This window comes from Callospermophilus lateralis, chromosome 5, assembly GCF_048772815.1.
Source record: "Callospermophilus lateralis isolate mCalLat2 chromosome 5, mCalLat2.hap1, whole genome shotgun sequence".
Taxonomy (NCBI): Eukaryota; Metazoa; Chordata; class Mammalia; order Rodentia; family Sciuridae; genus Callospermophilus; species Callospermophilus lateralis.
Genome location: NC_135309.1, coordinates 110,913,011 through 110,938,780, shown reverse-complemented (window position 1 = coordinate 110,938,780; position 25,770 = coordinate 110,913,011). Strand labels below are relative to the sequence as shown.

General features: G+C 37.6%; 2 protein-coding genes across 2 annotated transcripts in view; one reads left to right on the top strand and one right to left on the bottom strand.

Annotated features, from left to right (window-relative positions):
* Window positions 1-25,770, bottom strand: part of Iqgap2 (IQ motif containing GTPase activating protein 2) — a 283,578-nt gene that overhangs the window by 60,954 nt on the left and 196,854 nt on the right. The window contains exons 14-17 of the mRNA XM_076856095.2: window positions 14,137-14,227; window positions 7,529-7,696; window positions 5,990-6,132; window positions 1,855-2,022 (exon numbers count right to left, since the gene is read on the bottom strand). Coding sequence (XP_076712210.2) covers window positions 1,855-2,022; window positions 5,990-6,132; window positions 7,529-7,696; window positions 14,137-14,227 — 570 coding nt within the window. The remainder of the gene's footprint in view (window positions 1-1,854; window positions 2,023-5,989; window positions 6,133-7,528; window positions 7,697-14,136; window positions 14,228-25,770) is intronic.
* Window positions 17,847-24,056, top strand: F2rl2 (coagulation factor II thrombin receptor like 2). Its single transcript, XM_076856096.2, has 2 exons — window positions 17,847-17,998; window positions 22,887-24,056. Exons 1-2 carry the CDS (start codon window positions 17,935-17,937, stop codon window positions 23,936-23,938), a joined length of 1,116 nt encoding a protein of 371 aa, XP_076712211.1. The 5' UTR covers window positions 17,847-17,934; the 3' UTR covers window positions 23,939-24,056.

Below are 25,770 nucleotides of genomic sequence, written 5' to 3'. Positions count from 1 at the left end.
TCTCCTCAAAGATAATATGGCTATTTAAAGTCTCCTTTCTTGACTTTCTTCTGTGTTGACTTGGGCACCTTCTGATTCATTTCATAAGCATTTGAGACACAGCATTGGATGGGGATTATACACATTCTCTGTACCACTCTTCAGTTCCTTTGTAGAAAACTGAGGATGGCACAGGGTGATGGAGCCTTGATATGGCTGGTCTATGCTATAAACTTTCTTTCCAAATTTGTGGAGACTAATCGTCTGGGGCCAATTCAGCAAGCTAGAAAGATTGAGCTGTTTTACACAAAGGAAGTCCTCAGACACTAGAACATTTCTCTAGTTCAGGATGAAAAGCCACTTTGGTGAGAAATGAAATGAGCACGACACCCTTTGGTTCACGGTCTTATGGTTTTGTGGGTTGGGTCACAGGACAGCACAGTTACTTCTGGTTCTCATCTGTGAAGCTAACTTACCTTTGGACCTTGTTAAGAAACTGCCAGAAAAATGTAAAGAAGGCATGATGGGGTGAATTCAGAGTTGGATGGCTTCTTCTTCAATCCTGCTCCTCTGCTGAGGTGGAGGAACATGACTCCAAATGAATGTTTCTTTCCTTCCCCAGCCCGCTCATGACTTCAGCCCTGGGTTTGAATACCAGGGGATTCTATTCTGATGGGCTTTTCATTATGTCTCCTAACTGTGACACTGGTCCACATCTCAACATCAGAGAGCATGGGTTGGTCCAAATTGTATCATATCAGCTCACACTTTGAATTTTGTAGAAATCTTAGCATCAATGTAGCATCATTGCAGATTCTATTTTTTAGGCTTATGTTCATATCCTGTGTGTTTTGCCTAACCATTTATGTAAATAAGGAATAACTAGAAAACTCATTGGCTCACCTAGAAAAATCCCTTGAATGTCAGGTTTTAGCAGAAATTTCTTTGAAAAATTCATTTCTGCCTTGATAACATCTTGGGCAAATTCAAACACTTGAGTATCTATCATATGCAAGACACAAGAAGACAAATATTTGTAAAACCTTTTTTCTTCCAGGAATGACATTACACTTAAGCAGGGAAAGTAGATGAGCTCAATGATAAGCCACAAAAGAGAAGCTCTACAATGGAAATTTAGGAAATTTATAGTTAATTGGCCAAAGCAAAAACCCGTCAAACTCAGTCAATAACAGTATCACACTAGACTCATGAAAAAAGGACAAACGCACAATTTTTTTGGAAGGCATTGTGATGGTTGGTAGAGGGCACCAGGGGAACACAGTCTGGCAAATACCTCTCTTCCCAACCAGAAAGTTCCACAAGTCATGCAGGTTTATATGTATCACTTACAACAACATCAACAACAATGAACCGGGGAATGAGGATTTGTCCTGCAAGCCTAAGTGAAGAGTGACAGATTACACAAGGGAGAAGAGATTCTCTCGGAGATGCTAACTCAGTTCTTCTGTTCTTTCAGGCTAGAAGAAGCTTGATGCCATTCAATGTCCATCTACCACGAAAACCCAAAGTTGGGTAAAAGGTGGCATATACAAAGCCAGCATTTTATAGAAGTGTGTTTTCAACTTTGATCTGAGGTGTCCCTTTGGCTCCAACCTGGCTGGTCGGCAGGAGGATCTGGGCAAGTCTACAGTGCCCCAAAATACTCTCCATAAAGCCACAAGTTAAAAGTCAATCATCAAAATATTTCCCCTTTGAAAGTCTAACTAAAGTAGATGAGGGGTCACTGATTAGCTAAAGATCTGCAGTCCGAATTGTTTACTAGAAGGCTCATAGTAGACTGTCCTGTTTTCAAAGAAAATCATTTTCAGGGGAAAGGACAGTTTGCTGTTAACCAGTGGTAGATGAGACACATACCTGTATTTTGATCACATTTGCTTCTTGTTCATACAAAAATGATTTCCTAGCTTCAAACTCTTCCCTAAGGAGGGATCCTGAACTTCCTTTAAGGTGAAGAAACAAATCTTCTGAAGTAGACCACATCTTCTCACGGATGTAATTTACAGTGATTTCCTCAATGATGTCCTGGCAAGAGATATTTCTTATGGTTACATTTCACACATCAGGTGAAAGGACATACAGAATAGCCTGTGGAAATGGTATCTTTTAGAAAATGATCTAGATTGTTCTTTTTGGCTTGGTTTAAAAACAGATTTAACCAGAGCCAAGGGATGAAGTGGCTTAGCTTCTTTCTAGAGTCATAATTTTGGAATCCTCTGAGATTGGTGCTGAGGTAGCATGAGATGGTGGTTGGATGACCTTGGGCTTTGGAGACAGAGATGCACAGATGATGCTAACAAGAACCACGTGTGAAGCACGAGCTCCACAGAACATAAAAGGGACAAGGATGACGACCATAAGAACATGCATCGCCTCATCTCTTCCTCTGGCTGCTGAGGAAAAGACCTCCATGCCCACAAAGTCCTCAGGCTTCCCTTTCTCCTTTCTTGCCAGGATAGAGCAGGGAAAGCCCTGCAGTGAGTTGGGGAAACTCAAAGTGATGCTCGGGGACAAATGAAATACTTGGGGCAGAAAGAAAAGGGGTGGAAGAGAAAAGATAAGCACTTGTAAAAGGCCAAACAGAGGAAATCTAAAGGAATGAGGAAAAAAGGAAGAAGGGGGATTATGACAAGTTTATATTGCCTATGAATTGGGTTTACTTTTTCGTTCATTGTGAAATTCAAGCCAAGACTGGATTCACTTCTACAACTGAAGACTTATCCAGTGCATTTGGAACCAATAGTTGGTTAATTTAAATAGCTAAAAGTGAAATCATTCAAAAACATGTATACACACACACACACACACACACACACACACACACACAATTCATTGAATAAAATCAGTGAATTCGGGTTGTTCAGAAAAAAATTCATTAAAAAAACAACAACAACAATCCCACAGGGTGAGCCCCTCCACCTAATAGACTGATGATGCACAATGTAACAAAAAATTATACTGGAAGCATCTTTGGATGCCACATGTGCAATTTTTTTTTTTGTACTGGGGATTGAACTCAGGGACACTCAACCACTGAGCCACATCCCCAGCCCAATTTTATATTTTTATTAGAGACAGGGTCTGAGTTGCTTAGCACCTCACTGTTGCTGAGGCTGGCATTGAATTTGAGATCCTCCTGTCTTAGCCTCCTGAGCCGCTGGAATTATAGGCATGTGCCACCATGTTCGGCCTCACATGAGCAATTTTTGATTCTGAATTTTAACTCTTCAATGCTGTTTTCTTCACAGTTTGGTACATCTTTTCAATCACGGCATAAATATTTTTTAGTATTTTCCATAATCTGACTTTTTTTTCAAAAAATTAGCACTAACAATCCATTGCTTCAATAAAAACTTAAGAACTTTGAAAATCTGGAATTAGCTTAAAAACTATGTTCTTCAGTCTCTTCTTATCATTTAAAATTTTTGTCATTTATTGTTGTTAGACAAAGGCCACAGTGTTTTTTTTTTAAGCACATATGGCTACATTGTGGTATCTGATGTTATTGACTTCTAATGATTCAATGAGATCTATATTTGTGTATTCTATTTTTTTCTTCTTGAAGATTGAACATAATTAGTATCAGTATTTTCTCTTTAAACATATTACAATGCCTGGATCCATCAGCAATTTCCATATTTTTGGGGTCCAACTTTAGGTCTTAAGTTCAAAGCAATCTTGGTGAACATTCCTTCAAGAGAATTTCCTCAGGGAACCATTACTCACTTTATATAGGACCTATGTTTCTATATTAGAAAAACATCTAGTTCTTGATTTGCATCTTGTGTTATTAATTCCACAGGAATGGATACATATGACCCTCAGAGATGCTGATGGTTGTGTCAAAAAACACCAACAGTGGAACAATGGAAAAGACTGTAGATTAGAAATTAGGAGCATGGGGCATAAACAGTTTATTGATGGATTCTGTGTAAAGTGCACAACTAGTAGATGTTGGTTTATCCACTCTGCACCTCCATTTCCTCACTCAGAGAAATGGAAGATGATATTTATTGTCTTCTCTTGGAGAATGATTTGGGGATCAAACTGATGTGAACATGTGCTGGAAAGTGAAACTCCATGTTAATCAAGGGCATTTGGCTATGTTTGTGGTTTCAGAGATCTTATTTGTAGAGCTACATATCTTGGGGGTATTTGTAGGCACACCAGTTAAGATTACTTTTGGCCAAAACTTATTATACAAATCTTTTTATAAGTATTGAGTCCAAATTCACAGCCCTCCAATTTAATGCCTCTGGTTTCTTCATGGTCTCCCACCACCAACCTCCCTCAAAACAAAGGACTTGCCATAGGTGGCCTTTCTGGTATGATCCACCCTACAATGTGCTTTTAGGAAACTTTTATGAGGCATCTAGTGTTATTTCCATGTTATAAAAAATATTCAGATCTAATAAAGCTATGGTCACAAAGAAATCAATCTGTTGCTAAGCTGCTCCTTTCATTCCTTTACAAAGAAGAAAGAACTAAAAAAAAAAAAAAAAAAAAGAAAGAAAAAAAGAATGAAATTACATGACCTAGAACTGAGACCAGAAAGAGCTCATTTGCCCTACTTTTTCTTAGAGTTTTGCTCATAAGTTGTTTATCATCTTTCTTTGTAAATACTCAGCCCTGAGTTCCTGCACTAAAAACTGCTGCATCATGTGGAGTACAATGTACAAGTCAGATGGAGAGAAATTCACAGGTCCCCTGAGACTTAGGCCAGTATTTTATATAATGAGAAATGGCCTTTGACCAAGTGATCCTAACAGACTCTTCTAAGTGGGTTTCTTTTTTCTGTATTTTAACACATCACAGGTCCTAATAGTCAATAAAGATATTGTATATGTCAATAATGCATTGTTTCTTTGTTCCTAATAAGAAGCTTAGATAGGTACTATTTATGTATGTCTTCAGTTAAAATGGGATGGGAAGGAATGGATAAATGCTTTTGGTAAGTAAAATCTGCAGACAAAAACTTTCAAATATGGGCCAAGGAGTCATTAAAAGGGGGATTTAAAAATTATATTTTATTTATTTATTTTATTTAACTAGAGCTTTCTGATTATATATAGTATTGGGTTCATCCTGACAAACTGGTACGTGCATGGAAATTGATTTCAGTCCATGATCCCCCTCTTTCCCTCCCACCCTCTCCCCATTTGTCTTCCTCTACTATACTAGACTTCCTTTTGCTCATCTATTAATTTGTATTTTGTTGGTTTTTTTATGTAATATTATCCTTCTGTCCCCTTAAAAGGGGATCTTCAGAGGTTAATTTAAATTCTGACTCACTGTGATATGTTTAACCTTTGGTTAGTATAACAAATGGGGAAATGGCTAATTTTTATCTCAGTTAATTAAATGTCGTGTATAAAATACACTTGGCTGGGTTATTTCCATTTACATTTGGGTATGAGCACATCAAAAGCTTCAGAAATTACATTAAATATTAAAAATTATATTAAAATGAAGCAAGCATTTAAAGTTTACTCATTCTGTCCTCTCCTAAAGCCAGCCTGGAGATGGCTGGGATCATCTGTGGCAAAGAAGCCTTCTCCAGCACTATGGAGAAAAAGTTACATTTTGGTGGGAAAGATATCATGTTATATTGTAGGCTATGGTGGTGGTGGTGGGGTAGGGTGGGGTGTGGGAGGATAATACATTTTGAATACTGACAAGCTGGAAATTATAACTAGTTGAACTATATCAAGGAAGACTGATTTTTCTAGAATAATCTACCATGCCAAATAAACTGCAAAAGCTTTCTTGCCCATTCTGTTTGGTTTTGTTAATGCCACTGAGGAATTAAAAAAAAAAATTGCTAGAGTAACAAATGCAGCCACATTCAATGCATTACCTGAAGATTTTATTCCATGCCAAGCCTTCAAATAAACCAATTAGTTCCTTCCATCATTTTCACAAAACAAAAATAGAAAAGTGCTCACACTTATCTTTATACCAAATAGGTTGCCATCAAAAAGCAGTCTCCTACCTCAATTTCTTTTCCCATGATCCATGACTGTTTCAGCACATATGATTCAGGTGCCCCCCAAGAACTCTCTTGAGAATCAATGTTGTAATAGTAATCATATTTATCCTGCAGATTGAGTTTGAACCATGAGCCATCACTAGAAGCTAAAGAAAAAATGCTTGTTAAATTCTACAAAGGAACATTAGTGTATTTATTACTATGTTAAACATGTAAACTACATGTTTACTACACCTTGAACATTAGTGTAGTTTCTTCAATATAAAACATTGTCAATGAGAAGGAAAAGCAAACAAAGAATCTGTGCCCCAGGCAGATGTGAACAATATCACAAGTAGACAGAGGAGATCAATGAGCAAGATCTTCTTAGCTCAGTCTTCCAACAATTTCTCCTAAAAGAAGGGACCCACGTTTGGGTTGGGGGACAGTGATCTGCATTGGACCCAAGCAGAAGTGAGCTGTCTTTGGAGACAAATTTATCCAAAGTATGAAGGCAAATACACACCACAAAGCTCAACTAAAGTGAGGAAAAAGAAAGATCCTAATTCTTCTGAGTCATATTGCTCTATAAACACACAAAATGAGAAAAAAAAAAAATGCCGAAAGCACTTCATTTGGGTTAGGGGCATACTAGAAAAATCTATGGTGGTCATGGCTTAAATTGGTCAAGAAGAATGATGCTTCCAAATGAATCTATGGGCTACACTTCATATTTAGAAATCTTTATTTTAGACCAGAGAACTAAAAATAACAACAACAAAAGCTTAAACGTTCTTTGAGCTTAGTCTAAGTCAACTGTTAACAAGTGAGCTTTAGAGTCACTATCTTTATAAGTAAATCAAAGTCCAAGTGACTATCTCCATACACTATTTAAATGCATTCAAATGACTAAGCAGAGGTAACTTTAAGTCATGTTAATATGTGCCTTTTTGGGGGGTTGTTGTTGTTGTTTTTAAAATGCCTTTGTCAGTGCCTAGGAAGAAAGATGTAACTCTTCAAGTATGCAATCAGATAGCTGCTGTTCAACTGTTGGTGGCCTTTTTTATCTGACTTTTTTTTTTTTTTTAACTAAGCATACTGTTTTCAAAGTTCATCCATGTTGTAGCAGGTATCGGTTCTTCAGTCCTTTTTTGGCTGATAATATTCTATTGTCTGGCTGTGTCTTATATTGTTTATCCATTACTACTTAATATCCTCCACTGAAATGCTGTGCAATTATGTACCATCTTTCTCACAAAGGATTAAATGATAGACTTGATTAATATAAAAATCTGAACAACAACCAGATATAAAATATAAGGCAAAAAAAATCTGAAGTACTATATGTTCTCCATTCAAAATACGATGTTCTCAATTCTATGATGCCATCACCCATGTATTGCTAGACTTAATCATAGCTTCTCCCACCCCCCCCCCCCCCCAAAAATCTAAGAATGTTGATTTCAAAGCAATACTTGTCTTAAAATTAAGAAAATACAATACTACAGAAACTATAACATTTTAAATGACACTTAATTTGTTCTAAGTAATGAAAAAGCTTACCATATTCAGATTTGCTCTCTTTTGCTTTCATAAGGGCATCATAGTATCTGTCAGCACATTCGGGGATTATGTCGTGTGCATTATAAGCAGAAGATTTCAATACAGACAAAATATCATTTGATTTTTCCCCCTCCAAACACTGATTGACATCAACGATCAGTGTCACCCCTGGGTAATGAAAATAAATGTTTTTGTTAATGGTTATCTTCTACTAACTCCAAAAGCACACAAATATATAACTGAATATTTTAGGAATGTGTTGGTATTTTTACTCTTCAAGAGGATATAGCATGCATGCTCCAGTCAGTGGGCCAAGTCACCTACCAGTTTAAGTTGTAAGAAAAACAAGATTCTTACAGGTGTATTGTATATTAAATGCCATGTTATTTCCTGGTTAGTCTGGTGTGGTATCAAGATACTAGGTTTTGCTCATTGCAGTAAATGAAAAACTGGGTAAAGCACACCAAAAATAGATATTGAGCCCTGATCTACATCATTAATCAGGATTTGAAAAACTAGCTTTATAAAGACATTTATTTTAGAATAAGCAAAAAGCAATTTAAGCTATAGAAATCCTATTATTCTCCTATATCTCGCTAATATATTTGGCAAGGTTGTTATAAGAAACTGAAACAAATGTTGTAGAAAGGCACAGTTAGTGACCATGTTCGATGGAGTCCAGAAATCTAATTCTAGAACAGATTTAGACCTAGCAAGCAGCATTTTATCTCATTTTTATTTTCTGTCTCTCCCTATAAATAAAACCACATTAAACTCTTGCTTGCCTAAAGAAAGTTAATTTAATTAATTCTTTATTATCCACTTCGGTTCTAGGTAAGAATGTTCTGGTCCAACCTGTGGAACTACTCTTTTTCACAACCTGTAAATAAATTCTGAGTTAGCAATGTAGAACAACAACAACAACAACAACAACAACAACAACAGAAAGGGAGAAACAGGTTAAAATTTCTTCCCAGATTAAAAAACAAAACAAAACAAAATATAACTTGATGAAAAAAAGCTGAGAGATGGATATTTTTTCTTTTTCTTTTTTTACACACATGCCAAACTCTAACAAGTATTAAATAACATTGTCATCAAATTAGGTTCCCATGTGTAGAGCACTATGAAGGTTGAAAGGGCAAGAAAAAAGAGCCAACTTTTGACCCTTAGGAGTCAAAGTGATGCATATCTGGAAAAGCTCACAAATACTTAAGGAGGGCTTCTCCACTGGCTGCTGAACAACACAAAACACACAAAAGTGTGCTTTTGTGCTTATAGAGGTTGGCAGTGACTAAGTGAACCATCCCCCATTCCTCTCTTGCAGGAAAGCTTGGTAAGCTGGAGAAAAACTGACATGTAAGAAGTCTGTGGTCAGAGAAAAGCAGAAGGATCAAGTAGTTGACAAAGAATTCTCATGTGAATTACACAAGATAGCTTCATCCAGCTAACCCAATAAGATGTAATGTTCCTTAAAAGACAATACTATGAAAGCACAAAGTTCCTGTATACAGTAATGTTCTTTATCATCAAACATTGATGTTCAAGGAACTAGTCCACAGGTCCACCTCCTGTACCAACATCATCTTTTTTTTTCTTTTATTAATTTTTATTGTTGGTTGTTCAAAACATTACATAGTTCTTGATATATCATATTTCACACTTTGATTCAAGTGGGATATGAACTCCCATTTTTACCCCGTATACAGATTGCAGAATCACATCAGTTACACATCCATTGATTAACATATTGCCATACTAGTGTCTGATGTATTCTGCTGCCTTTCCTATCCTCTACTATCCCCCCTCCCCCCTCCCCTCCCCTCTTCTCTCTCTACCCCCTCTACTGTAATTCATTTTTCCCCCTTATATTTTTTTTCCCTTTCCCCTCACTTCCTCTTGTATGTAATTTTGTATACCCCTGAGGGTCTCCTTCCATTTCCATGCAATTTCCCTTCTCTCTCCCTTTCCCTCCCACCTCTCATCCCTGTTTAATGTTAATCTTCTTCTCATGCTCTTCATCCCTACTCTGTTCTTATAGTTACTCTCCTTATATCAAAGAAGACATTTGGCATTTGTTTTTAAGGGATTGGCTAGCTTCACTTAGCATAATCTGCTCTAATGCCATCCATTTCCCTGCAAATTCTATGATTTTGTCATTTTTTAATGCAGAGTAATACTCCATTGTGTATAAATGCCACATTTTTTTTTATCCATTCGTCTATTGAAGGGCATCTAGGTTGGTTCCACACTCTTGCTATTGTGAATTGTGCTGCTATGAACATGGATGTAGCAGTGTTCCTGTAGTATGCTCTTTTTAGGTCTTTAGGGAATAGACCGAGAAGGGGAATAGCTGGGTCAAATGGTGGTTCCATTCCCAGCTTTCCAAGAAATCTCCATACTGCTTTCCAAATTGGCCGCACCAATTTGCAGTCCCACCAGCAATGTACAAGTGAACCCTTTTCCCCACATCCTCGCCAGCACTTGTTGTTGTTTGACTTCCTAATGGCTGCCAATCTTACTGGAGTGAGATGGTATCTTAGGGTGGTTTTGATTTGCATTTCTCTGACTGCTAGAGATGGTGAGCATTTTTTCATGTACTTGTTGATTGATTGTATGTCCTCCTCTGAGAACTGTCTGTTCAGGTCCTTGGCCCCCAACATCATCTTAATAGTATTGTTTCTCATGAAAATCTAAAACATGTCTTGGGAAAAAACACTAACAGAGCAGTTGCATCTTGCTAATCATTGTATTCACAGTCTGTATTACATGGTAGGTGTTTAATGTTTGCTGAGAGCTTCTAGAAGAGTGCTTTATGTCATTAAAAATTTTTCATGAAACAGTGAGCAATACTCTCAAGGATGTGCAGATTGGGGGCCTATCTGCTTCTGCACTAAATGATCTCAAACTCATATGGTTCAGTTTTTCCCTCTTCCTTCACGGTTAGCTTTTGCTTCCTCCTGATATCTGCATGCCTGTCTATGGCAGCCCACACACTTTATCATCTTGTAATCTGTGGCTTTTGCTGTGCTCTGACTCAGGAAGAGAGACAAACATCCATAAGAGCGTTATACCTATAAAAAGAATGAATGGGCCCAACATGACTGCCTAGGGTCCCCCATGAGGAAAGTAGAGCCAATGCACAGGCTGTGAAATGTCTATTTTGATGGTCTTTTTTTTTTTTTTTTTTTTTTTCTTATTCTGGGGGTTGTGGTTAAGTCCCAGACAGTTGAGGATGTTAGATAAATGACCTCCAGAAAATCAGATATGTTTCTTCTGGGGAATGAATTAAGAGACCTACCATAAATCTCCTAAGAGATCCAGACAGCATTTGCTTTATATCTTAAGACATATGCCAGCAGGCTGTCTTTGGAGTGCATTCCCAAAGAGGAGATATAACCTCCAATAGGGCATATACTTGTTTTGGGGAGAAGAGGTAGGGGAAAAAAATAACTTTTTATGTATAAAGCACAGATCCTATGTACAGTACCTAAACAGATACACAATATATCTGTGGTACTAAAATTTCATGATGAGAGATTATGGAAAAATATTTTAAAAGATTCCTTAGAGTACAAATATGAAAAAAAAAAAATTGAGAAACATTGCTCTAAGGAGTCGATGTTGAGGCAAATTTTAAACAAGCAAGAAACTGCAGTTTCTTGAAAATGAACATGGAGCCCAAATGAAGGAGACTTGAGTTACCTTGCCCTTTTAAATCTTGCCTGTGGAAATATATGGGTCAGCACATTTTCTTTTATCAAATTATCTGAGATGCTTACAACATGTGGCCAGAGTCTGTTTCAAGCCTTCGTGGAAAGGATGAAGAACACTTTTAAAAGTATGATTAAATTTTTGCTGAAAACCCAAAAAATTCTCATTTCAATGTCTGAATAAGATGGTTAACTTCAAAAAATAATTTCGTGTTGTTGTCTAATGTAGGAGAGAGTGCAGCCACCCTTGCAAGGGACGGGGCAGAAGGATAAGATAGGCTCTCAGATGTGCAAGTAAGGAGTACAAAATCATAAATATTTAAGAAAACCTCTCATTGTTATTGCCTATAGGTCCATGAGTCTCAGTGTGAAAAAAGAACCAACATTTGCAGGCCAAACTAAGAACAATGAATAAAAGGAATACAATAATCTCTACCTTGATAGTGAAAAAAAAGTCATAATTATTTTAGACTATTTGAGTGTCTGCATTATTCAATCTATTATAAAGACTCAAGAAATTCTGATAAGTAACAACAACTATATAAACCAAGCATGATGGCACAAGCGGGTAACGGCACAAGCCCAGTGACTCAAGAGACTGAGGCAAGAGGATCATAAGTTCAAAGCCAGCCTGGGCAACTTTGGGAGAACCTGTTTCAGGAAAAGAAAGAAAAAAAGGACTGGGGATATATTTCAGTAGTAAAGCATCCCTGGGCTCAATCCTCAGTACCACTAAAAATGAAAAAGAAGTTTCTATATTACAATCCAGTAGCTATCTTCAAACTAAGGCTGCCTTTGGTTTCATATGTAAATTTAAACATCCTATGTTCCCATCTGAACTGTAATCTTTTTGTATGTAAATTTAGATCTCTGATGCGAACATCTCAAGAGTGTGTGTGTGTGTGTGTGTGTGTGTGTGTGTGTATTTTTCCCCTTGAGTAGTAGAGTACTGGAAAGTAACGACTTCAAAGTTCTAAGTGTATAAAGTTCAGATTAGAGTAATACATGTATTTTTTTTTTCCAAGCTAAGGAAATAGAAACCAGATGTTCCTCACAGAAGCTTCCAAAGTTTGAAAGTCCATCTGTGAAGTAACAGTAAGCAGTTTCAACAGCATGCTAACTTGCTACAATGGAATCTAATTATGCCAAGTATGGGCAGGTTAATGAAATATACTTTTAGGACTCTTGTTTTAATTTATGTAGAGATTTATATATGGAGATTGTTAGTAATATCAATTTAGAAGCTATTTCAGATTGTCAGGTGAATTTTCTTACTATTCCCCCATGAAAGTTGATGGGATTGAGGTTTGAAATAAAAATGATGGGATTGAGGTTAGAAATAAAATAAAGACTTTAATCTTTAGAACAAATGCAGGGATTCTGCTAGTTTCTGAGTGTGTCCATCCCAATTAGGCACCTCAAAACTGAGGAAGTTCCACAGGATGGGTTTGGGGACCCATTGGGATCCATTGTGAGATAGGTATGAACTAAATAAAACTCCAGTGATCACCTGACTTCCAAAAGCTCCTACTCTGAGTGGTAGACTAGAGTGACACTGTGGGTCTCCTGGAGTTAGTGTTGGTTCAGAGTCAGTATCTAATAGTCCTTGCAGAGTCTGATTATGCTCTTCCCCCTACTTCAGCTTGGTACAGACAAGACCTGTTTGGTGGAGGATGATAGAAAGATTAAAAGTATAATTTTGGGGCAGTGTGGTGTCATACTTCTTCAAGGGGACTTGGTCTCCTCCTTCATTCGAAGGGTTTTGAGTTTGCGAACTAGATCCAGTCTGGGAATTGAGGGGCTTTGACTCTCTTTATATTTCAAGTTAGACTTTTCTTCCCTGACTTAGAACTCATTCTATTTTGTTATGCTTTGGTTATAAGGTGTTCCCTAAAAGTTCCTGGGTTAATGCAGAAATGTTCAGAGGTGAAATGATGGGATTGTGAGAATTGTAACCTAATTAGTCTATTCTATAGTTTGATTTAGAATAACTGGAAGTTAACGGTAGGCTGGAGGAGGTGGATCATGGGATCGTGCCTAGGAAGGGTTCATCTTCCCCGCAGCCCCTTTCCCTTGCTCAGTTTGCTTCCTGGACACCATAAATGGAGTAGAACTCTTCCACCATGTCTTCCCGCCATGATATTCTGCCTCACTTTGAGTCCAAAGCAATGGAGTCAGCTTACCATGGACTACCCTTATGACACTTGAGCCAAAATAAACTTTTCCTCCTCTCAGTTGTTTTTGTCAGATATTTTGGCCATAGCAACTAGAAGCTGACTAACACATACTTGTACAGAAATAAGAATTTAGTAAACTACCAGTCAATTTCTATTTTGGAATACCATGATCAGTTGCACAACTCTATAGTTCTCCAAAACTATTCCAATTAACTGCTCTGACTCTGGGGTCATGACAGTAACCACACCCATAAGGGTCTGGATCCTGTCAGCCTGCCTTAAAAGATATACCTGTACACCCTCTTACTCCCTATTAGTTTGTTTCTCTGAAAAACCTAGCAGTGGAGGGCATGGAAGAGAATACTCATTTATGGAGCAGGTATGGGCTAGTTTTCTAGGGATTAAGGAAAAAAAAAAAGGATTTGATTCACTTACAAAATTCAAGAGCATACAAAGTATTTTTTTTTTAATTTCCTGGATTTTATTCAGCAACATCATCAAATTTTGATAACTGTTGAATGAGAATTCATGGAAATTATAATAAGATGACTCTGAAAAGCAGTTACTCACTGAAAATATGCAATCAAAATCGTATTTTTATATAAGTACACATCTAAGAACTGAAACTTGGTAAGAGAGCCCAAATTATCCCAGGAATGAAAAGCTATATGACTTCAGGCATAGCTCCAAAAACAAGCAAAAGACTGCAGGTGCTTACATTGTTTTGCTTTGTCCTCATCCACGTTGGCCTCGTCGATGGCTTGCTGTATCTCATCCAGCCAAAGAGCTTTGGAAGCACTCTCAAGATCCTAGGAAAAGTATCAGAGGTGGTTATGGGATGGAATCAAGAACTGCTTTTCAGAGTCATCTTACTATAACTTCCACGAATTCTCATTCAACAGTTATCAAGTCCTGCCATATAAAGCACATGCTATTAATGAGCAGAGTCCAAATCTGACCACTTCTCCCTTCCTTGCTCCTTCCCTTGAGTCCGGCCCATCCTCGTCTCTCAAGTAGACAGCTACACTGGTCCCTTTATTTGCTTTTGCTGCTTCCAAGTTTGCTCTGTCCCGTGGTGGTTCTCGACATAGAGCCACAGGATATCTACAAAACAGATGTCTCATCATCCCACTCATCAGCCAACCTCTCCCAACCTTCCCCTGCAGTTGGAAGGAAACATAGAGCACAAAGCCTCTTCTCACGGGCTTTGATTTGCCTACTCCTCTAGCTTCACCTCACACCCTTCTGCTTCCCTGTTCCAGAACTTCACACCAGCTTCCTTCAGACTACAGCACTCTACCCTTTCTGTGTGGCTGCTCTTTTCCCCTCATCACTCAGGCCTCAATTCAAATGCTTCCTTATCCAAAAAGTCTTCCCTGGCTACCTAGTCAAATACTCTCTCCCCTAAGCATTCAAAAACCATCAGTTCCAAACTATGTGCCAAGGAATATTTTAAATTTAAGGGAAACACAGTGATATTTTCAGCATTTATCAGAGAGAGAGACAAAAATAAAAATTTAAACACTGTGATTGTTCTCAAGGACCTGGCAGTCTAGTGGGAGAGATAGATGTGTCAAGAAATAATGATAATACATATTTTAAAGTAATTATGATTGGGGCAATCTTAGCTGTAGACACATGATCAAGGAGGACCATGTGTTCAATAGTAGGGGTCTTAAGTTGCAACAGAAGAAAAGAGTAGTTTAAGGCTAGCATTTGAAAGCAAGTGATAGCAGCAATGAAAAAGTACTGAATGATTTTCACTATTTTCCTTTGGGTTGGTCCTGATGAGACTGCTACAAATGTGGTCCTGGGATCTATTAAATGGGATTCCTGGATAGATTTATAAAAACTTGTCCAAGATAGCAAGAAATTTTTATCCAAGGAAATGAAATATTTTCAGGAAAGATATGACATTCCACTTAAAAAAATGGGAACATTTAAATATGTGTAGGGATTAAGTGCTGTGTTCTAAATTCTGAATCAAGGCTATGACAAATGGAAACAAGTGACTTGGTACTGCAACCATACAGAACCAATTCCATCACTTAGGACTCAAGAAGGATGGGGAGGGGGAGGAAGAAGAAGTAACATTTACCAGCTTTTCTGGTAGGCTTCTAACTTGCATGTGCCAAGGGCTCTGAAAATGAGATAAAATATAGGCCATTTCTTTTTGCATCATTGTCATTAATAGAGTTCTGGGGAAGGCGTGGTATATGCTTCCTCAATCATCTCTAGTTATGGCTGTCACATGGGAGCCACCAGTTGTTAGTATTTTTCATCTCTTTCTAAATGAAACTTTGGATGTGTTATAGTCAATCAGGAAGCAAGGTGAGGAGAAGCCTGGAGGAGGAGGAGGAGGAGGAGACAACAGAAACTGGACTACCTGTTCTCTATTTCTAAGTCCAAAGAGACCCAACACTCCCCAGGAACAGCCTATAAACTGAATTCCATACAAGTTCATTTATGTCCATCTCAGGGTTTTCTTGAAGGATATTATGTTCATTTATAACTGATTACTGCAGAAGACGCACCACACTGACTTCTGCCAGAAGAGAACGTAGTCACAATCCTATAATCTTACTTCAAAGATTAAAATATTATAAATTAATCTAAAGCAAGACTTTGCAAAGCCAAATCAAAATCAACAGTTTAAAGTGTGATGTGCTGAACTAAGTTAAACACAAATTCAAGGTAAAAGTGAAATGCTGGTCTGGAGGTATAGCTCAGTGATAGAACACACTTTTTTAGCATATGTGAGACACTGGGTTCCATCCCCCAAGCACTGCCCAAACCAACAACTACAACAATAAAATGTAGGGTCTCCTTTCAATTACTCACTAGAAGACTATGGGATGGCTAGGTTACCACCTCAGCTATACAGCCAGGTTCAACATGTGAGTTACAACTGAATTAAATGACCAGAAACCAGAGCATGTGCAAATCAAGCCACAAACTCCTGAATTTAGATGACTTCTAGAAACGTTTTAAACAACAAAAAAACGTCTTCATGTCTTAATGATTTTTAAAAATTATTTTTTTGCCATATAATAGCTTCAATCTCACTTTGTGTTACATATATTATTTAGCTGAAGTATGAAACATCAACCTTTGTAAAAATCTTGATTTGATTAAACTTAATTAAGATGTTTGTACACATATCACTTCCTTCCTAGTTTTATCTCTTACCTTTCAAGTCTCACAAAATTTAGTTTTCTGATTTTGCCACATTTTTATAGCCAGTAGGCTGACTGGCTTAGAGTTTAATCATTTTGTTAATCATAGGCAAAAATTCAGTTCATTTTGTTAATCATAGTGCAGCTTTTTCTTTCTTTCTTTTTATTGTGCATTAAATTGTACTCTCCAGAAAATAACTACTCATGAAAGCTTAATATATGTTGTACAACAATGTGAATATACTTAACACATTGGAACTATGAACTTACAATGGTTAACGTGGAAAATTTTACTTATGTATATGTTATCACAATTTAAAAAATCTTATTGTATAACCAACACTTATGGAGTCCTCTGCATTTCAATGTTCCATTATGATTTCAATTCAACCAAATAGTGTTGGTCGGGGATGGGTCTCTCTAGTTATGTGACCCTATAGAGTTACTAAATGGCTCAGAACACATGAACTATGGCAAACAAGTGACTCCTCTTTCTCCAAACAACAACAAATATAAAACTAAGTTCTGGTCAGGCACTGGTGACAAGTTCAGACCAATGAGACATTGGCAAAGAATTTTCTTCTTTCTCTTTTTGGTCCTGGGGATTGAACTGGGGCACTTAACTATTGAGCCACATCCCCAACCCTTTTTATATTTTATTTAGAGACAGGGTCTTGCTAACTTGGTTAGAACTTTGTTAAGTTGCCAAGGCTGGCTTTGATCCTTTGATCCTCCTGCCTCAGCCTCCTGAGCCTCTGGGATTATAGGCTTGTACCCCTGTGTCTGGCAACACAGAATTTTGAAAGAAATCAAGCACCTAAACAATTTTAATTTCTTAAAATTTGAAATAGCTGGCAGAATAAAGTTAAGGATAATTTCTGACTGTTCAACTACAAAGTAACTTTTAAAATGGGTAAAATGAGATATGGGACAGTTTCAAAGCTAACTGCTGCTCTGCATCTGTTTTTCAGCTTAGTTCTGTAAAGGGCTCTCTACTTTCTGTTGTTTTTTTAAAAATGTACATAAACACACCAGGTGAAAATTACAGTTTCTGTTCAGATCAGATTTTGGGGTATGGGTAAGAGTTAAATGATTTTTTTTTTCATGGATAACGAAACATGCTCAGAAGCTCAGCCTGAGTCATGCATACTGAAACATTGAGTTGGTCACATCCTTCCCCTGCAGAGGACTCAGGCAAGTTCCTGCCCATACAGGCCAGGGTAGCACACTTCTACTGACAGAACAAGGTTTTGTTATTAACATACGGAATTGAGGGGAAACTGTGCTCTGTGATTTTACACATTTGATAACGTTAGAGAAATTGGACTCAAGTCATCGAAATGAAAGCCCTCATCTTTACAGCTGCTCGACTACTTCTTCTGTCACCCATGTTTTGTGGAAGTGGTAAGCTCTTTTCTTCTGGAGTAGGAGGGTGGGGGACTTGTTTGTATTACAAAAGCCAAGTGAACCTAATCTTGCATCTGACAAAAACTGTAGAGGCTGATCTTGGTTATCAAAAGGTATGATCATGGAAGTCAGAAACTACAGTTTGTGCACCAGTCAATTTTTTTTTAGGGGGGGTACTAGGGATTGAATTCAGGGGCACTCGACCACTAAGCCACATCCCCACATCCCCAGCCCTATTTTGTATTTTATTTAGAGACAGGGTCTCACTGAGTTGCTTAGTACCTTGCTTTTTGCTGAGGCTGGCTTTGAACTCGTGATCCTCTTGTCTCAGCCCCCGGAACCACTGGAATTATAGGTGAGCACCACTGCACCTGGCTCTCTAGTCAAATTTCATCAAAGACTAATATCTCCTGATATTTAAAAGTGTTGCCTTGTCAAGATTTTAGACAACTACAATTAAGTCAAGAAACAACTTTCTCTATGAGAAGTTCTGTGTTTCTTAGGAATTTCCTCTGATTAGAAAAGACAGCACTTTTTCAAGGGATTAAAAAAAAATCCTGTGTTTATACTTTCTGGTGAGACACAAATGGGGGAAACAAGAATATTGCCTGAAAGAGTCATTTGCCTTTAGTAGCTTGTGATGCCAATACATTAGTGTTTCCAAAATGGAATAGTGCCAGGGAGTCCTCTCTACCCTTATAAATGAACTTCTAGAATTTTAGAAATACTATTTCCAAATACTGTTATGCTATCATGAATATGTTTCCTGTTTTACCTATCACAATGCTAGCCTGCTACCCTACTTGTTCTGAAGTTCATTGTTCCATCCATGATTTGGGATGAAGCTATATCCACAACTTTTTTACTGTTAGGTCACACTCCACTACATTGGTAGGAGTGGGAGAGGTAGGGGTACAAGGCAGAAAAAGCCCCAGATTAAACCACTACCACCACCACCACCACCACCACCACCACAAAAACCCTAAGTAAAGGAATGTTGCTTAAATTGATAGTTGGAGGTCATTAGGTCACCACAGAGAGAGCCAAGGGAACTTGTAGATAGTGTAGCACTTGAGAGGATAAACATGTACTCACTCTGGGATCAATGAACCAAAAAGTTGAGCAGCATTGCTGCGGAAGAAACGAGGTTGATGAGGGGGGTTCTTTCAAAGACGGTAGTACGGTTTGGTGAAAGTGAAAATAGGGAACTTAAGAAGAGACAAAGTGGGGCTGGGGTTGTAGCTCAGTGGTAGAGTGCTTGTCTAGCATGTGTGAAGCCCTGGGTTCGACCTCAGCACCACATAAAGATAAATAAAGGTATTGTTTCCATCCACACACACACACACACACACACACACAAAGACAAAGTAAAGGGCAGTGAGTTTGTTTTCTTTGACGGGGTCAGGGGAAGATGTAAAGGGAGAACCCATCCATGGTGATGGAAATCGGTTCCCTGTGGACTAGCCCCTCTCCAAGGCCTTTTCCCAGGTGGAAATCATTCCACAATCATGATGCCAAATGGAAACCTATATATAAAGAATTCAAATAAACTTAAAAAATAAACTTAATGATAAACACTATTCTTAAGATCAGACTCTGAGGACTAAAAGACTTATTAAGTGGAATCAGATCCAGAATTCTCATGGAAAATTGGATTCGAATCAACTTTTCTACCAATGAGTCACTGTTGAGCATGCCCACAGGCACCAGGTCTTGCTTAATCACAGGGATTTTCTGAAAACTAACAAACACTTGGTTTCAACAGCTCTCTTATCAGATCCTGAGGGGAAATCTCTTGTACAGCATGGTCTGCAGTTACCATTCTCTAGCTTTCTGCTTATCTTTCTTTACAGGAATCTACCTCTCCTTAGGTCACATAAGACCCAAGATCTTTTCCCAAATGCCAAAAAAAAAAAAAAAAAAAAAAAAAAATGAAGGATTTGTGCAGTTGAGTTCAAATGTCTAATAGCATCCCTTCAGTGATCATGTCTAAACACAGACCCTGAAGAGTGCTGCCCTCCAAATTCTTTCCTTTTATCTAATCCACCTTTCCTTTAGTGACATCTGATCACCTTTAGGTCTCCAGTTGTTCAGATCACATTTTCTCCATCTTACCCACTGAAATCAGTTTATGCAATCTCAGAGTTATAAGGCAGGCTTCAATTTCCCCTGGGAGGAAGCCGCTAGAGATTAGAACAGTAAGAGCAACTGGCTCTGAATGATGAACAATTTGGTAGACACTAACTTCAATATTTTTTTTAATTTGTTCTTTTCAGTTATATAAGGTAGTAGAACATATTTTGGCATATTATCCATACATGGAGCATAACCCATTCTAATTAGGATCCTATTCTTGTGGTTATATATGATATGGAGTCACCCTGGTTGTGTATTTAAAAACAAAACTAGGAAAGTTATGTCTGATCCATTCTACTATTCTTCCTACTCCCACCTCCCTTCCTTTCATTCTCCTTTGTCTAATCCAATGGACTTCTATTCTTTCGCTCCCCACCCTCTGTTGTTGTGGGTTAGCATCCACATATCAGAGAGAACATTTGGCCTTTAGTTTTGGGGATTGGCTTATTGCACTTAGTATGACATTCTCTACTTGTATCCATTTACCAGCAAATGCCATAGTTTTATTCTTCTTTATGTCTGAGTAATATTCCATTGTGTATATATACCACATTTAAAAAATTCCATTCATCTGTTGAAAGACACCTAGGTTGTATCCTTAGCTTGGCTTTTGTGAATTGAGCTGCTAAAAACATTGATGTGGTTTTGTCACTGTAGTATGCTGATTTTAAGTCCTTTGGGTATAGACCAAGGAATGGGATAACTGGGTCAAATCATGGTTCCATTTCAAGTTTTCTAAGGAAACTCCATACTGCTTTCCACATTTAATCTCAAGTATTCAACACAAAGAAACTGAGAGGTCATGTGGTGAGTTATATCTGGTAGAGTACTGGCATTTTAAATTGACAAGAGGTTTTTATAAGGCATAAAGGCACATACATACATCTAGAAGGTCATTATAAATCAGAGAGAATGTATTCTCCATAAACGTCCAGGATTAATTTATGGGAAACTTATTTGCATATTAAAGTTTACATATTGAGGTTTATTTATTTTTGAAATTGCCCTTTCAAAAATTAGGATTATTAATGTCAACATGCCAAGTAATGCCAAAAACTTATAGTATATAGTTTATGTGTTTCATTCCTTTTAAAATATTCATTTCTAATATCTTAAGCTATTTTAACAATTTCATTTTCTGATTTTCTTCCTTTGTCTTCTCTCCCCTTAATATCTGGCATTTTCCTTAGTCTGCCTTTGGATTCTTCTCACATCTCTTGGTAGGCCATACCTACCACTCCTTCTAAATTAAATGATAGCCTCTGTACAGACTAAAAAAAAATCCATACCTCTAATTTGGGTTCCTGGAATTTTGGATTTCACATCTGGTTATCTAACCAGTTGCTGGCATTTTACATACTAACATCCCATCAGCAACTGCACCTCAGTAATACTAAAAACAGGGTTTAATTTCTCCCTTATCTGCTTCTTGTCTTTTGTCCTAAATTCAGGTAATGGCATCCTCCTCTGTCAAGTCATCTAGAGTAGGCACCTCTGAGTTAGCTTGCCTCCTGCTCCTCCACTGCTATCAGATGCAAAGTCCCTGTGAGCTCTGCTCATTACCTTTCCATGTGATTTGCTCTAGTTCAGTTACTCACCATTCCTTAAAGTTTGAATAATTATAGCAGCCTCCTATTAGGCCCCCTTGTCTCCAATTTCTTCCTGTTACAATCTGTTCTCTAGTATGCTAGCACCAAAGTCATCTTAAACATGAGTCAAAATCACGGTTATATTAGCTTCCCATTGCTGCTATAACAAATAATCACAATTTCAGTGCTTAAAGCACAGGTTTATTATTTGATATATCTGATGCTCAGAAGTCTTAAAATCAAGGTGTTGGCAGGGCTGTAGGAGAGAATGCTTCCTTGCCTTTTTTCAGGCTCTAGAAACTTCTTGTATTCCTTGGATCAAGGCTCCTTCTTCCATCTTCAAAGCTAGTAGCACACATTATCTTTCTATGTCCCTCGCCTCCCTCCTATAAGGACTCTTACATTTAGCCCATGTTTGGACAATCCAGGACACTCTCCCCATCTCAAGTCCCTTAACATCTCAAGTCTCTTATTTATACCTGCAAAATCCCTTTATCATGTAAGGTAACATATTCATAGGCGTCAGGGATTAGCAGGTGGGATCTTTGTGTGTAGGAGTACCTTTATTCTAGCACAATGGTCATTCCTCTGTTCAAAGATGTACATGCAACTTCTGTATTTATGGAGTTCATTGAAAATTTTATACCATTGGCATATAAGCATACAATAAACATTTGCTGAACTAGCATCTAGCATTCCCAGATCCTATGCCAGCCTATATTATGCCTTTGCCCATGCATCACCAGCAGGATAAAATTAATCTATTTATAAATTCCATCTCTTTATAAGCCATGGTATCTTTACTCAGTTTTGTCTTTTCCTTGACATTTTGTTTAAATGCCCAAATCTGTTAGCTATTGTCTGAATACCTATATAGCTTATAGTCAACATGTTCTGTGGCCTATTTTTGTTTCTTCCAATAGCATCATAAACTCCTTACAGGCAAGGAGCTGCCATCTAGTTTATGTTCATACATGGATTAACATGGTTCTAGGGCATATTATATGTACTAAATACATGCCTGAGGATTGCCTGATCTATAATGTTTTTTAAGATAAAAATAACCCTAAATTTTACAACTATAGAAATTATGTAGTACAAAGCACTTCATTTTATGATATTGCCTTCCACCAAATCATATGTTAATATTTCCATTACAGGCAAGGAAAATGTTTCAGACAACTTGGTAAAACCAACCCTAACTATTAAGACCTTTCATGGATTTCCCCCAAATTCTTTTGAAGATTTCCCCCCTTCTGCCATTGAAGGCTGGACAGGAGCCACCACAACTGTAAAAATGAAGTGCCCTGATGAAACTGCTTCAACTCTCCATGTGAATAATGTGACCATGGAGTACCTGCGAAGTTCCTTAAGTACCAAGCTGATACCTGCCATCTATATCCTGGTATTTTTGATTGGTGTGCCAGCCAACGCTGTGACCCTGTGGAATATCTTCTTTGTTACCAGATCCACTCGTTTGACTATCTTCTACACCAACTTGGCCATAGCAGATCTTCTTTTTTTAATGACACTGCCATTTAAGATAGCTTACCATCTCAATGGGAACAACTGGGTATTTGGAGAAGTCATGTGCCGGGCCATCACAGTCATCTTTTATGGTAACATATATTGTTCCATTCTGCTCCTTGCCTGCATGAGCCTTAACCGCTACCTGGCCATTGTCCATCCTTTCATATACCGAAGACTGCCCAAGCGCACCTATTTTTTGCTAGCATGTGGACTGGTGTGGATAACGGTTTTCTTATATATGCTGCCATTTTTCATTATGAAGCAGAAATATTATCTTCCCCAGCTGGATATCACCACCTGCCATGATGTCTACAACACATGTGAGAAGTCTTCACCTCTCTTCCAGTTCTACTACTTTATCTTCTTAGCTTTTTTTGGATTCTTAATTCCATTTGTGGTTATAATCTACTGTTATACAAACATCATCCACAAACTTGGAACATATGATCATAGATGGTTGAGTTATATCAAGGCAAGTCTCCTTATCCTTGTGATTTTTACCATTTGCTTTGCTCCAAGCAATATTATACTCATCATTCACCATGCTACCTACTACTACAACACTACTGATGGCTTATATGGTGCCTATCTCATAGCTCTATGCCTGAGCAGCATAAATAGTTGTCTAGATCCATTCCTTTATTTTCTCATGTCAAAAATTGTAGATCACTGCACTTCTTAGAGTTGTGAGATTATTTTAAGATCATGGAAAGCTATCTGTGAAAACACATATAGTTAGGACAACATATACAAAGTGCAAGGAGCTCTATTCTCTAGCTCCACTTTTTTACCTTCTAAGAAATAATGCTTCAAATATTAAATGTTACAAAAGTACTAATAATTGGGGCTGGGGTTAGGGCTCAGCAGTAGAGCATTTGCCTAGCATGTGGGGGCACTGGGTTCGATCCTCAGCACCACTTAAAAGTAAACAAATAAAATAAAGGTGTTTTGAAAAAAGTACTAATAATTATTTTTTTTAAAATACTTCATACTTCAGTATTTTAAGAATGTTAATGAGGAGAAAAGTTTGATGAAACTGCTTCAACTTTCCATGTCAATAATGTGACCATGGAGTACCTGCGAAGTTCCTTAAGTACCAAGCTGATTTCTGCCATCTATATCCTGGTATTATGAGTGGTGTACCAGCCAATGCTGTGGAACACCTTCTTTGTGACCAGACCCACTCATGTGACTATCTTCCACACCAACTTGGCCATTGTAGATCTTCTTTTTTTTTTTTAATGATGCTGCTATTTAAGATAGCTTACCATCTCAATGGGAACAACTGGGTATCTGGAGAAGTCATATGCCAGGCCATCACAGTCACTGAACCAGTCAAACTTTTTACTTTGCCATGTCAAACCTTTTGTCAAATCTTTTGCTTTGCCATGAAGTTAATTTTTCCTCTTTTTACCTCTGCCTCTGCTGGAAAACTAGTTCTAACATCTTTGCCTTAATTCTGGCCATTTCTGGAAGTCCTCAAAGGACAGTCCTTGCCAGATTCTCATGTTAGAAGTGTCATTTTTCTCATCTCAACTTCCAAGGCACTTTCTTATATTTTCTATTATGTAGATATTATGTATAGTTCAATTTATACTAATATTAGTTCCACAAACAATTAAGCACTATGTACAGTAGGCCCTCTATATCTGTGGGCTCCATATCTGCAGATTCAACCAACTATGGATCAAAAACATTTTTAAAAAAGACTACCTCCAGGCTGGGACTATGGCTCAGTGGTAGTGCACTTGCCTGACATGCGTGAGGCACTGTTCGAGTCTCAGCACCACATATAAATAAATAAAATAAATAAATAAAGGTCAATCAACAAATTTTTTTTTTTAAAAAAAGACTACCTCTGTATTGACTTCGTACAGACTTTCCCCTTGTTGTCACTCCCTTAACAATACAGCATAACAACTATTCACATAGTGTGTACATTTTACATGCTTTGCACATCATGTGGCCAAATAAGTGAAAGAATAAAATCCCCAAACATCTAAATAGCATGGAAGCCCATTCAATTCACATGGAAGAGGCAATATACTTTGCATGAGATGACCTCATTTCTGGTTGGGCATGTTTAAAACAAAAAAAGCAAGGGAGTTAAACTAAGAATATACTCATAGGTCATTTAGAGATTTAAAATAGTGCCTCCATTTTTCTTCCTTATAATTTTAATGGGGAGATAGTATTGTGTTATAAACTTTCAGTATATTTCCATTGGTAAATAACTATATTTCTCTTGACTTAGGGATAAGATAGAAGGTGAAATATTAGAGCCTAATCTGGTAAACATTAGAGCAAGCAAAGAAAAGCGAATCTAAAATAAGTTTCAAGATTCCAAAAAATGTAGAAATATTCACTTGTTAAATGCATACCTAATTTGTATAGAGTAAATATACAAGGAGTAAATCAGAACTTTTTGGTGGGGTGTATTTCATATGCTGTCAGGCAAAGCCTTCCGTTTTAAAACTGCTCACAATTCACTGCCTATATTGGATAGACAAAGAA